At 41.6% G+C, this 13,777-nt stretch overlaps 1 protein-coding gene across 1 annotated transcript in view; it reads left to right on the top strand.

The window, feature by feature from the left end:
- The window catches only part of E2F7 (E2F transcription factor 7), a 38,622-nt gene that overhangs the window by 4,729 nt on the left and 20,116 nt on the right, over positions 1-13,777 (top strand). The window contains exons 3-6 of the mRNA XM_036106094.2: positions 3,270-3,545; positions 6,965-7,133; positions 11,409-11,699; positions 13,289-13,447. Of these exons, the coding sequence (XP_035961987.2) occupies positions 3,270-3,545; positions 6,965-7,133; positions 11,409-11,699; positions 13,289-13,447 (895 nt within the window). The remainder of the gene's footprint in view (positions 1-3,269; positions 3,546-6,964; positions 7,134-11,408; positions 11,700-13,288; positions 13,448-13,777) is intronic.

Here is a 13,777-nt window from a genome sequence, read left to right as displayed (position 1 = left end):
ATGGAGTCAGTGCACAGGAGGTTTGTTAGGGGGGGCTCTGGGGATCCGGGCCTGTGGGTGGGAGGGGAAGGCAGCAAAACTGGACAGAGGGAGAAGCAGATCTGCAACACGGTCTCAGGGAAGGTCTGGACTTTACCCAATTGGAAGTTCTAGGATGACCCCTCAGAGCCATCCTGAGTCATTCGTTCCTGAAGAGATCTCGGTGCAGCCCTGTGGCCACCACACAGCTGGGAAGCCTTGCTGGAAAGCCTCAGAGGTAGTTAACTTTAGTTGGAACCCCTTATTTTTTTGATAAGGAAACTTGAGCCCAGACGGAACAAGCAATTTGTCCAGGATCAAAAAGATACAGAGCTGAGACAAAAACCACGTTTCCAAATTCTAACTCCCCTTCCACTTGCACGGTGTCAGGACTGCAGGCTAGACAGACAGATGAAGCAGGGTCCGGTTAGAGTACTGTTGACTTTCTGCCCATCTGAGACCTCAGAATGCAAATTTGCATGGCATTTTTTTTTCCTTTTCGTGGAGGTATGCTACGGTCATAACCTAGCAGGTAACTAACTCCCCTCCGGCTTTAAGTTTTACTTAAACTGTAGTGTTGGAGGAAATAACGCATCTAAATTGTTCCTCCATAGGGAAAAAGTAGGAGCTCATCATTCCTGCGAGAATAGGTAGGTACCCTAGAGACAGTACGGAAGGAGGGTGGATCTCTGGCCACCTCAGCGCGCCTGGGCCACACCCTCTGCCACAGGGATGCTTTTTGGAAAACTAGATAATCAAGGCACCGTGTTCTTTCAGCATCTGTAAGGGAAAGGCATTGTGCCAAAAATTGTGAGGACGGAGACATGTGGAACTTCCTCCCTGACCTCCGGAAGTGCACACTCTCATTAATGAGTCAAGATACGCACCTGATAAAACTAATGATGTAATGTATGGGGATTAACATAACAATAAAAAAATTTAAAAAAAAAAAAAAAAGATACGCACCTGAGAAGTTAGATAGCAATATGACGTGCTATATCATATTAGCTCTGAGTGCCCAGAATGAACAGTAAGAAAGAATGGGACAGAGGGGAACAGGTAACAGCTAAGTTTTATTGAGAGCTTGCTATGTGCCAGGAACTATTCTAATAGTCCTTGCGGTTGGTATGTTTATGAACTTCATTTTCAGTGGAGAGAATTAAAATACGGTGAAGACAAGCAGCTTGCTCCCACTCAGGCTGCTGCAAAGTAGCCGAGGCAGGTAAGCGGGCCTAGAGCCTGCCTGCAGAGCTCCTTCCCCTTCCTGCCTCTCCGTAGGTGCCAGTGGGGATCAGTGGCCTGCTGGGTACCTTTTGTGGGAGCTGTGGTAAAGATAACTTCCTCCTGGTTTGCACCCAGGACAAGCTCATTTCTAGATGCAGGATTTCAGAAACGTCTCCTGGCCGCTGTTTCTTGCATACCAATGACTTTTATACTGACTGAAGGGCGTATGTGACCTCAGGCAAGTTATTTAACCTCTCTGTGCCTCAGTTTCTTCATCTGTAGACTGGAAAAATACTAGCACCTAGGTCACAGGATTGGATGAGTTAACAGACATAAAGTACATAAAATGGGGTGTGGACCATAGTAAATACTCAATACTTTCCCTTCAGAGTTCCCTTGTAGAAGACTTCATCAGAATTGCACACTAGTAGGGACGTGTCAAGAGATGTGCGTAGATGAAGTTTCCAGGCTGGCAGCTTATTGCCGCTGTGGTGGGAAATTGTCACCCCCGTCCCCACCTCCCTTCCTTCCAGTGACACTGGGGCAGAGCCTCACCATGGCCAGCTGGCAGCTTCTGCTGATCCAAGGAACAAGAGTTGGCCCTGCTAACACAAACTCCAGTTGCTCCCAATCTTTTTTGCCTCTCTTCATATGTTGCTCATTTATAGGAAAGCACCTTTTTTAAACCACTGCCCAGCCAAAATGCAAGCATGCAGTTGCTACAGAGTGATACGTGTATAGGAAAAGGAATGACAAATGTTTAACGCATCCGCCTTCATCATTATGTAAGTTACGATTGCCTGGAGGTGAATTCTGCTGCAGAAAGAGCAGAATCTTTCCGTTTTCAGACGGCAAATCCTTACTTCCGGGGAAAGAAACTTGTTTTCATTACTTGGTAGTTCCAAATGTGGCTTTCATATACTTAGTCCCTCTTCATAGTGGACTAAGGAACATAATGGATCCATCATTGATCTTTTCTTATAATTATCTGAGATGGTCTACTCAAAGTGTGGTCTGGGGGCATGGGCTAGTCTACAAATTATTACTAAACTGCAAAAAATTAAGAACAGAACTTGAGAGTCAAGCACTTGGAAAGCTCTGTAGCAATTTGATCTAAGCCTATGATCAGAGGTCTCTTCCTGTTGAACGGACTGTAGGTTGTTTGAGTGACAAACGCAAATGGAGAGCCACAGGTGGTGGAAGTTGCATGTGAGTCCTATGAAGTAAAACCACGTATCAGTATATGGGGGTTTGGAAATAAAAAACCCTGGCCCTTCACCACGGATAGTTTGAGAAGCACTGCTCTAGGGGAATTACAGCCCTCCAGGTTGGTTTGAAATGCGGCATTTTGTTGGATACTTTTCCATTGGTCCTACTACTAATTGCTATATTAGCACTGGTGAACACTGAACGAAAAAAGCGAAATTGTGCTGCACTAGTTAGTACAAACCTGTAAATAAAGAAGCAGTATGGACTCAACCCACAGTTGCCCTTATCATCCCCAACTATTACAAGCATCTACCAGTGACAGATACACTCATGACTTTGTCCACAGAGATGCATGAGAAGTATGTTTAAAATAGGTAAATGAGGGACACCTGGGTGGCTCTGTCAGTTAAGCATCTGGCTCTTGATTTCGGCTCAGGTCATGATCTTAGGGTCCTGGAACCAAGCCCCACCTCAGGCTCCACACTTGGCAGGGAGTCTACTTGAGACTCTCTCTCTCCCCCTCTTCCTTTACCCCTCCCCCTGCTCGCTCGCTCGCTCTCTCTCTCAAATAAATAAATTAAATTAAATTAAATTTTTAAAAAAGTAGTAGATGATGATCATTTTCTCGCTGAACCACTCTTGGATTCCACAAATCCCTCTGTCTATTTTCATTAGTCCTAGCCTGATATTTTTCAGCCCTGAACATATGGTCTCTTTGTATCTTCATGTCTTGGTGAATCATGTGAACAAAATGCTCTTAGCTTATACCTGCCCTTTCTCTTTCTTGCTAAAAGGTCTCTCTTTTTTTTTTTAAATAGGAAAATATATTTGTTGATCGCTCAAGGATGGCCCCGAAGACTCCAATAAAAAATGAACCAATTGATTTATCAAAGCAAAAAATCTTCACTCCAGAAAGAAATCCCATTACTCCAGTTAAGCTTGTTGACAGACAGCAGGCAGAACCATGGACCCCCACAGCTAACCTGAAGATGCTCATTAGCGCCGCCAGCCCGGACATAAGAGACCGGGAGAAGAAAAAGGGACTGTTCAGACCCATTGAAAACAAGGATGATGCCTTTGCAGACTCTCTGCAGGTAAACAGGCTGTACTCCTCAGGCTTTATAGAACTTTTAAATTTTTACTTGATTATTTAAGTCATAGAATTCTCAATTCTTCAGTTACTACTGAGCCAAAAGCAGTATTAAACTTCATGTCTTCTTTTTTTTTTTTTTTTTTTTGCTATTGGGGTGATTTAATGGCATATCAAACGTCTGTAATGGTAAAATACCTTTAGGTAAGCAGTATCTTTCATCCACAAATCCCTGCTATTTATAGATATCAAAATATATCAAAACTTAATATCTTATTTATAGCTGAAATGGAATTCTTACTCTGTCTCATTTTTTTCATAATGAATGCTTTTTTCTCTTCTGTATGCTACTCCCTTGACTATTCCCAGTACACATTTTAAAAATGACAATTATTGGGATGCCTGGGTGCCTCAGTCAGTTAAGCGTCTGCCTTCGGCTCAGGTCATGATCCCAGGGTCCTGGGATCGAGTCCCGCATCGGGGCTCTCTGCTCTGCGGAGAGCCTGCTTCTCCCTCTGCCTCTCTCTCTCTCTGTCTCTCATGAATAAATAAATAAAATCTTAAAAAAAAAAAAAAAGAACTTGCAGTGTTCTTTAAAAAAATGACAATTATTTAAGCAAAACTATTTAATAATTTTGATTTAATGAAAAAGATTGGACTTTTTTTATGCTGCTGCAAATTGTAATTTTGCTCCGATTTTGAGGGCAATAGTTTATTTTAAACTTGGGAAATTTCCTTATTTTTATAGATGTTCAATTCTTTGGTTTGGGGCCTTAAAGTTAAATCATCTTTAAATTTTCTGTCCTCTGGGGAACCAGAGCTATTGAATAAACAGCATATCTATACTTTAAAAAAAAAAAAATCAGTGGCCAATAATTTTCACTCTCCCATCAAACTTCTTCCCAGATTTGCTAAGAAAAGTCAGTTATTTCTCCATTTTTCCTCCTCTTGGGGATTTTTTATGCTATAAAAATTACCAAAATGAAGAAATTGGGACAGGAGAAGAGAAAAAGATGTCCTGAATCTGGTTTTGGGTGCTAAAAATATTATGTACATGGTAAGTATATTTTATATGATCAGATATTCTTTTTTTTTTTTTTTTAAAGATTTTATTTATTTATTTGACAGAGAGAGACACAGCAAGAGAGGGAACACAAGCAGGGGGAGTGGGAGAGGGAGAAGCAGGCTTCCCGCGGAGCAGGGAGCCCGATGTGGGGCTCGATCCCAGGATCCTGGGACCATGACCTGAGCCGAAGGCAGACGCTTAACGACTGAGCCACCCAGGCGCCCCGATGATCAGATATTCTATCCAAAGGTAGTAAGGACTCAGTTTAAGGAAGATACTCCTCAGTAATTTTTAAGAATATAAAGGGACTCTATGACCCAAAAGTTTGAGGACTACTGTTCTAGGGTATACATCTAGTAGTGAAATTATTAAGTCATTGGATATGCAAATATTCACAAAGTAATTGCTTTCGCAAGTGCTATTTTCACCCACCAATAATGTATGAACATTTATTGATCCACATCTTCTCTGACATTTGACGCTGTCAAATTTATTAATTTCTGCCAATCTAATGGGTATGCAGTTGTGTATTTTTGTGATATTCATTTGTTTTTCCTTGATTGCTAATGAGGCTAAGCCTCTTTCACATGTTTATTGGCCATCACATTTTTTTCCCTCTTCTGTGAAGTGTCTCTTCATGTTCTTTGCTGATTTTTATTAGGTTCTTTTTCTCCATGCTGATATGTAAGAGTTTATTTTATAGTCTTAAAAATAAACCTTTATCAGTTCAATGTGTTACATTTCAATCTGGTGCTTATCTTTTTTTAAGTTGCTTGTTGTAATCAATTGTCCTTGAGCTATTTATTCAGTCCTTCTTGTTCTCCCAAGTTGGCAGGGCTATCTCTGTCATCTCTTTCTAGGCTCTCTTTTTGTTCCATTGGCCAATCTGTGTATCCCTACATCAATACCAGATTGTAATAAGCCTTGATTTCAGGTAAAGCAAGACTCAACTTATTTTGCTTCAGAGTATGTGGGCTATTCTTTGCCTTTTGTTTTTCCTTATATACTTCAGATTGGATTTTAATTGGAATTGCATTACATGTAGATTAATTTGAGAAGAATAAACCTGTTTATGGTACTGAGCTCTCCTATCCATGAAGACAGTATATTTCTCTAAGTTTTAAGTGCATTTCTCTAAGATCTAAGTTTTAATATTTTATGCAAATAGATTTTTGCTAGATTTGTTCCTAAAAACATTTGTTATATCTTTATTGCTATTGTAAATAATGTCTTTTCATTTCATTTATCTGTTACTACTGTATGACAATGCAAGTGATTTTTGAGATATATTGTTTTGCCTTTACAGCTACCTTGCAAATTCGCTTATTATTTTTAATAATTTGTCTGAGATACTTTTGAGTTTTATATATAAACAATCGTATCTTCTGCAGAATGAAAGTCTTGCTTATTCTTTTCTAATCCCTTGCCTCACTTTCTTTTTCTTGTCCTCATGCACTGGCTAGGATCTTCAATATGGTGTTGAAGAGGAACAGTGATAATGGGCATCCTTATCATTTTCCAGATTTTAAGGGAATGCTTCCAAGATTTTCCCATTAAGACATGTGTTTGCTGTTGGGTTTTTATAGATACACTTTTTATTAAAGAAGTTCTCCATTTCTAGTTTTCTAAGGGCATTTTTGAAAATCATGAATGAGTGTTAAATTTAGCAAAGGCTTTTTCTGAAAGCCATTGAGATAATCATATCACTTTTCTCCTTGAATCTGTTCATTGAAAAGCCTTTTACCTTCTTGGGCTTGAATTGAGCATTTTTCAAAATGGGTTGATGAGACAAGGATACTACTTTAGCGTACTTGCAATAAGAAAGAATAAGGAGGAGTAAGACTTAACTGCCCTTGTTCAGTTCCATCTACCCTTGGTCAGTTGTAAAAAATAAAACACTGGTGACACAATGCAGGCCAGTGGATCTCAGACTTCTATGTCAGTAGCAATCACCCAAGATCTAGGTTCTGATACATCAGGTCTGGGATACAGCCTGAGACTCTATGTCTCTAACAAGCTCCTGGTGATGCTGATCTAGTGAGCACATTAGTAGCAAGGGTGTAACAAGCCATTAACAACTTCATTTTTCATTTTTTAAGCTTTTAACCAAAAGACTCACCCTCAAGTTTCAAAGGAGAAAAAATTCAGTCCAAAGAAAACAATCAGTAAAACATTAAGAAAATTGGATTAGGAAATATATTTTAACCAGAATCTAGCATGATACGGACTGGGATGTCCCCCTCACTTTGCCAATAACTCTCATTTCTCTATGCATTTCTCTGGCATTTTTCATGTAATTTCTCTATTAGGATGTTAACTATGACATCTCTCCCCTCCCTTTTGTCTGCCCTTTGTAGCTTGATGTGGTCGGGGACAGTGCTGTGGACGAATTTGAAAAGCAAAGGCCAAGCAGAAAACAGAAAAGTCTAGGACTCCTGTGCCAGAAGTTTCTAGCTCGCTATCCAAGTTATCCCTTGTCAACTGAGAAAACAACCATCTCCCTAGATGAAGTTGCTGTCAGTCTTGGTATGTATCATCAGATTACCTGCAGGCCTATCTCTAGTCACAGTGGGAAACCGGTTTCCTCCGGCAGGCCCAAGTCTTCAGATAGCTTCTCATTAAGTAAAGGGTGGGCTCTGAATGGTAAGAACAGAGGAGCAAGTCGAGCTTCCTCCTGTCATCAAATTTCTCATCCTTATGCATAGGATTCCAGGGAGTCTTCTGGGCCTGAGGGTCAAACAGAAATTTTTTCTTTGACCTTATAAAATATTTGTATAAAAAGACTCATTAAAAATTAATATCTCATTTTTAATTTCAGATTATTTCAGACAGACAAAAAACATTTAAAAATGCCTTGCTGTTTATTTTTAATAATGCTTCTAGAGTTCAGACCTGGTGTTATTTCTGTGATCAAACAGGATTTGAGAGCAAGAGCATTATGTTTGAAGCCATATACTGTGATATCCACAGCAAGCCTGCCAAACGAGGAGAAGCACATCTGGACATAACTCAAACAGCGAAACCTTATAACAAAGAGGAGTGCGTGTGTTCACATGGCTTGGGTGTGTGTAATGTGCGGTGGTGTATGGGCTGTAAACACGCACAGTGGCCTCAGAATAGAGACCCCTAGTGGACATGGATTGCAGTTCGTCTCAGGGTAAACATACTGCTGACAATCTTTAATAAGCAGAAATCACAGAGATTTGAAGGTAGAGGGTGTCCCCTTAAAAAATAAGGAGGTTGTACATACAGAAAAAAAGAAATAATCAACTAAACAGGCTGTATGATAGATTATATTTTTAATTTATTTTTTTGGTTCTCTTTCTTCCCATAGCCCTGAGAGATGTGCCCCAGTAGATGATTGTCAATCTGAATTATTCAAACTGATGGCTAAAAATATTTTCAGCAAAAATGGAGATAATGAGGAAGCAATGGGTTGTGATAGAAAGACCATGGGCTGGGCTTTGGGTCAGATGGGGTTGGATTTGAAGCCCAGCTCTCCAATTTACAGACCGTGAGAGTTTTAAAAAGTTAATTAACCTTTTCCTGTCTATAACACAAGGATCATAGCACCTACCTTGCAGAAACTTAGCAAAGTTGGGGATAATCTCAGTGACATGCCTAACTCAGGGCCTAGCATGGGTAACTGTTACTGTTATGTGGAATAGTTTCTACTCAGCTCTTACTAGACCTCTCTCCGCCCTCCCCAAATTGTCCTCTCCACCTTTAGGAAGAGGAAGTATGGTGCCTTGGCTGGGGAGCCCAGAAGTAGAATACAGTATTTGGCATCAGTGCCAATGAAACAAGAAGGGGAAGGTGACACAGTTGGATAGAGGCTTAGGATACACCCATTCGAGGCACAGGGTCCTAGAAACTAGTCTTACAGAGGATGAGGATAAAACAATAGCACACAGTGTCCTTCTCGCTGGGGTTCATGAAGCCAGCTTTCTCCGTGTACCAACTTCCATCCAGGGACCTTGCACTGATGTCAGTGTGAAGACAAAAGATTAGATGTCAGAAGGCTGTGTTACAGATCTGGGGGTTGGGGGTTCAGAAAGGAAGCTGGGCTCCTACTCTCATGTGAGCTACAGATGCCCATGTTATGGCTGGTTGGAGCAGAATTCCAGAGATTTTTGCAAACAGCTTCCTAATGCCTCATCATCACCCAGACCTGCAAAATGAACTTATCATCTCTCTTCCTGTGAGGTTCAAAAACAGGGTCTCTTCTTGGAAGCTATTTCAGGGGTAACTATTTCTTGGGGTTGAGTCTAAATTCCCTACTGTATCCCAGGTCACAAGCTATAAGAACATATGTTAACCTAGAATGTTCAGAGCATTTCAATCGCATTATTTCCCAGATTGTGGTCCCATGTAGCTTTGACCATGGGTATTACAGGTAAGAAATTAAAGAACTAGGGGCGCGTACGTGGCTCAGTCAGTTAAGCATCCAACTCTTGATTTCGGCTCAGGTCATAATCTCGGGGTTGTGGGATTGAGACCTGGGTCGGGCTCAGCGCTCAGCGGGGAGTCTGCTTGGGATTCTCTCCCTCTGCCCCCCACCCCCTGCTCGAGCACACTTTCTCTTAATAAATAAATAAATAAAATCTTTTTTTAGAAGAAGTTAAAGAACCAGGAGTGACTTTAGTAAATGGACAATAGCACAGATTTAGAAATGAGTTTATTGGGCTGAGAGATGTTCTCGATAAGCTCCATCAAGGACTAAGGAAAGCATGGTAATGACTGCTAAATCCTTGGGGGGACATAACTAATGCTATGACTAGGATTAATAGGATTGTGTTGATCCCAAAGAAAAAGAAGACTGGGTGCCAGGAAAAACCTTCCGGACAGAGCAAGCCCCAGAGTAACCCGAAGATCTGGAGACCTATGAAATGGAACTTTTTAGTGCACCAGCCGGTAGACAGTTAAACACAGTCCAGATTGAAAAGATGATTATCTAGGCAGGCAGCTGCCACATTGGCTTTTATCAGCACCACCTATTAAACACCCATTGTGCATATTAAACATTCATCTTACCTCCAAGTGGTCAGAATCTTCCTTTATTTTCCCTTCTTAGGATCTCTCTCCACTAGATGGAGATTTAACAGTTTGTATCTAATACAAAATAACAAAACAGCCCAGCATATGGCTGGCCCTGGGGTGTCTCAGTTGCATTCACATGACATTTCTAATGGGAAGGTTTATAGAATGTTACACTCTAAACAAGATGCGTTAATATATGAAAACAGACTGGAATAAAAAGCCAGGCAGATCTGGACAAGGGGCTGCACCATCCAGCAGGCATCTGAGGGTGAAGAACCTTTCAGGGTCAGGAGCCGATATGTTCTGATTGACTGTGAAATGCGTCTTCATGCATAGGAAAGAACTTTACTTCACCTCCAAAGTTTTCATCGTAATTTGGTCATTTTTTTCTATTAAATCTTGGAAGGGTCAGAAGCTACGCTCACTGTCTGCTCTGATTATATAACAGCTCCTGGCAAGTGAGCAGAAAGAGGGCATCTTTGTAGCTGGACCAGTTTTCTGGGAGCTGCCTGGAGGCTTTTGCTATGGGGACTTAGATGAGAGCAAAAGAGCCAGTGGGTTCCAAAAGCCTAAGGGCCTGTTGCACAACAGGATGAGTCAGAGGAAAGTTTTAAAATCTGTTTCTACTGTGACCTCTCATGCTAGCAGGGATTTTGGGTATTTCCAATGCTGTGCAGGAAGTATTTAAGAATAATATACAAACAGTAGATAAAAGTGACACCCTATTGTAGACCCTGTACGTTTATGGCCACATTTAATCCTCATCACCTTATGAGATAAATACTAAGGCACAGAAAGATGAAGTAACTTCCGAGGATCACACAACTAGTAAGGGATAGAGCAGGGTTGATTCAAATCCAGGCAGCCTGACCTCCAAGCCCCCGGGCTTAACTGCTGTACATATTTTTGGTAAATATGATAGACCGCTCATAATCCTGGCTATTTTGAGAGTGTTGGGAAAGTGGGTAGACAATCGATGAACTCCGTGGCCAGCCTGTATCGGACACGAAGAGTCTCTGTGCTTTATCGCTGGGCTGTTTGGGCCAAACGCCTGTGAATGGGAACAGAGGGACAGTTATCGGTGGCCAAGAGGAGCAAAAGGAAACTCATATGTTGTTCAGCCGTGGCTGTAGCTTCCTCCAGCAACTTGAGAAGGGTGCCCAAGCTTTTGACACCTGAGTTTCCAGTGCAAAATAGGAAACAAAATATTTGCCATCTGCTTTCCTAACTGGGCCATTAAGAGAGTTAACAAGATAATTATTTCACATCATTCAAACTCCAGGAAAGGATAGAATTGTCCAAATGAGGTATCATACATTGGACAGAGTTTATTTTATAGTCTGCATAATTAGGAATACAAGTCCAAATCAACCAAACAGTGTTCATCAGGCGTCCGTTAGACACACTAGTACATGTGATGCTCAATCCCACCCGCTTTAACATGCTGAAATGTTTGCGTGGCTTACCCAACAGGTCCCAAGAAAAGTATACTATTGTTTATGTAAGAGAGATGGAACTATCATCCATGTCTGGGTGGATGTTTTATCCTAGCTCTTGTTAAGGGTTGGATCCCAAGAATAAGAAAGAAAAATAATTTCTGTTGCTTGCATCCTTATAGGTTGAACTTTTAGAGCATCTGCACTTACTGGCCATTATAATGGGCATCATGTAAAGTAGTTTACAGACACGGTCCAGACCCTCAAGGAATTTTTACTCAAAAATGTTTGCCTGGATGACGGTCAACTTCTATTTTCCAAACAGGCGTTGAAAGGAGACGTATCTATGACATTGTAAATGTGCTGGAATCGCTGCATCTGGTCAGCCGGGTGGCCAAGAATCAATATGGCTGGCATGGCCGGCACAGCCTGCCAAAAACCCTGAGGAGCCTCCAGAGACTGGGAGAGGAGCAGAAATATGAAGAGCAGATGGCACATCTCCAGCAGAAGGAGCTAGATCTGATGGATTATAAACTTGGAGAACGTAAAAAAGACAGCTATCCAGATTCTCAAGATCCACAGTTACTGGATTTCTCGGAACCCGACTATCCCTCTTGTGAGTGCACAGTAACCACACAAGTAATGGCAGAGAGGGAGGGATGGTCTCTTCCGTAGAAATTCACCGCTAAGGTGGGAAGTGCAGATTGACAGCCCTGGAGGGAGATGCCCTCCTATTGGATCTACTGAAGAAAGGGAGACAGATGGCTCCCCGACTGGGCTTCCCCCTCAGCCTCACCTCAAGCCTGTCTAGTGGCAGTTCACTTGGTATTTGGTATGTTTGGACCATAGATCGCGGACAGTGCTCTCGTTTCAGACTGATGGCCCCAGGCTGACATCTATTTGTGAGCCTTTAAGGAAATTTTACTCTGAAAAAAGTTATCTTTTCAGAGAATTCAATGGTTTTTTTTTTAAAGATCTTATTTATTTATTTGACAGAGAGAGACACAGCGAGAGAGGGAACACAAGCAGGGGGAGTGGGAGAGGGAGAAGGAGGCTTCCCGCTGAGCAGGGAGCCCGACGCTGGGCTCCATCCCAGGATCCTGGGATCATGACCTGAGCCGAAGGCAGATGCCCAATGAATGAGCCACCCAGGCCCCCTGGGGAATTCAATTTTTTAAATTACATTAGAGTAGATTACTTAGAAAAGAACCCCGTTCAGAGAACATGTTGATAAGAAAGATAGATAACCCCTCCCGTCATTTGATGCAGCATTTTTTAAATATATATCTACATTGTTCTTCCCCGCTCAGCTCCTATGTATCCTCTTTCTGTTTTAACCGTTGATCTCCATCATTCTCACCCTAATCCCCATTGCTAAGACAATAAAGTACAAGTATCACTCACATTTCACTTGCAAATATAATAGGAATAGAAATGTGGGCCTGGTTTTCATTAGATTTACTGCCTCATGCCTTTTAGCGCCCCCCCATGAGCCAGTTCTTATCCTAATAACCAGAGGAGACAGCCGTCTGTCGGGGATGGTTCGCCTGCCGTCCATAGCAGCACACATCTGATCAGTGTCTCCTATTCATGTCTGGCTTATTTCTTCACTTCCTTCTGAAACGCGATGGAAGGGGCAAGCGCCTACTACGTTTCACATATTCGAGATATTGTGGGCACAGAGAAATAAAAACAAGAGTTCTTGCCCTTTGGGAAGAGTTGATGTTCTGAAAACAATCCCTGAAGTCTACCCTCTCCTTTTTTTTCTTCTACATTGATCTTTTCAAAAAGTTGCTTCAGGAAAACTACCTCATGGATTGTACCCTATGAAGTAGGAGTATAAAGCATTACGAGTGGTTTCAAAGATGCCTATTGGAGAGGAGTTGTACAAGCCATAAGAAAGTCCGTCTCCTTTCTTGGGGCACCTGGCTGGCTCAGTCGGTAGAACTTGCAGCTCTTAATCTCAGGGTCATGAGTTGGAGCCCCACAATGGACGTAGAGATTACTTAAAAAAAAGAAAGAAAAGGAAATCCATCTCATTTCTTTATGAGCCATCTCTTGGTGATGTGTGTCTAGTAGGCTCTGCCTATAACCAGAGTGATCTTTGCATCTGCTGTTAGAGTTCGTAGTTCTGGCAAACCCCAAGTACCGTCTTTCATGTAGTAAATCACATGTTGTGATGCTTTCATCTCATTCCCTTTGTAGCATCTGCAAACAGTAGAAAAGACAAGTCTCTGAGAATTATGAGCCAGAAGTTTGTCATGCTGTTCCTCGTCTCCAAAACCAAGATTGTTACTCTTGATGTGGCTGCCAAAATACTGATAGAAGAAAGCCAGGATACCCCGGACCATAGTAAATTTAAAAGTAAGTATCTTCACCGGAACCCACTTATCAGTACAAAAAGGATGGGATTTCGTGTGTTGATGTTTTCTGCCTCTGAGATTGAAAAAAAAAAATTGTTTTTTTCTTAAGAAGTGCAGTCTTTCCTGCACTCATAAAGGTTCTTGGTGCCATGAGAGGTAAGTTAGTAAATACTAGAATTCCCATGAAAGTTCTGTCAGATGCCTTTTCCTCAGCAGTTAGAGGGGATGGTGGAAGAGGAATGCCATCCCACAAATGTAGGTCAGGGAGGCTGTAAGATACTTTGCATTTCTGTTTAGTAGCGCTGCATCCAAGACGGAATGTCTGAGTTTT

This window comes from Halichoerus grypus, chromosome 6 (assembly GCF_964656455.1).
Source record: "Halichoerus grypus chromosome 6, mHalGry1.hap1.1, whole genome shotgun sequence".
Lineage (NCBI taxonomy): Eukaryota > Metazoa > Chordata > Mammalia > Carnivora > Phocidae > Halichoerus > Halichoerus grypus.
The sequence above is the reverse complement of the archived record's forward strand: the minus strand, read 5'-3'. Positions and strand labels throughout refer to the sequence as shown.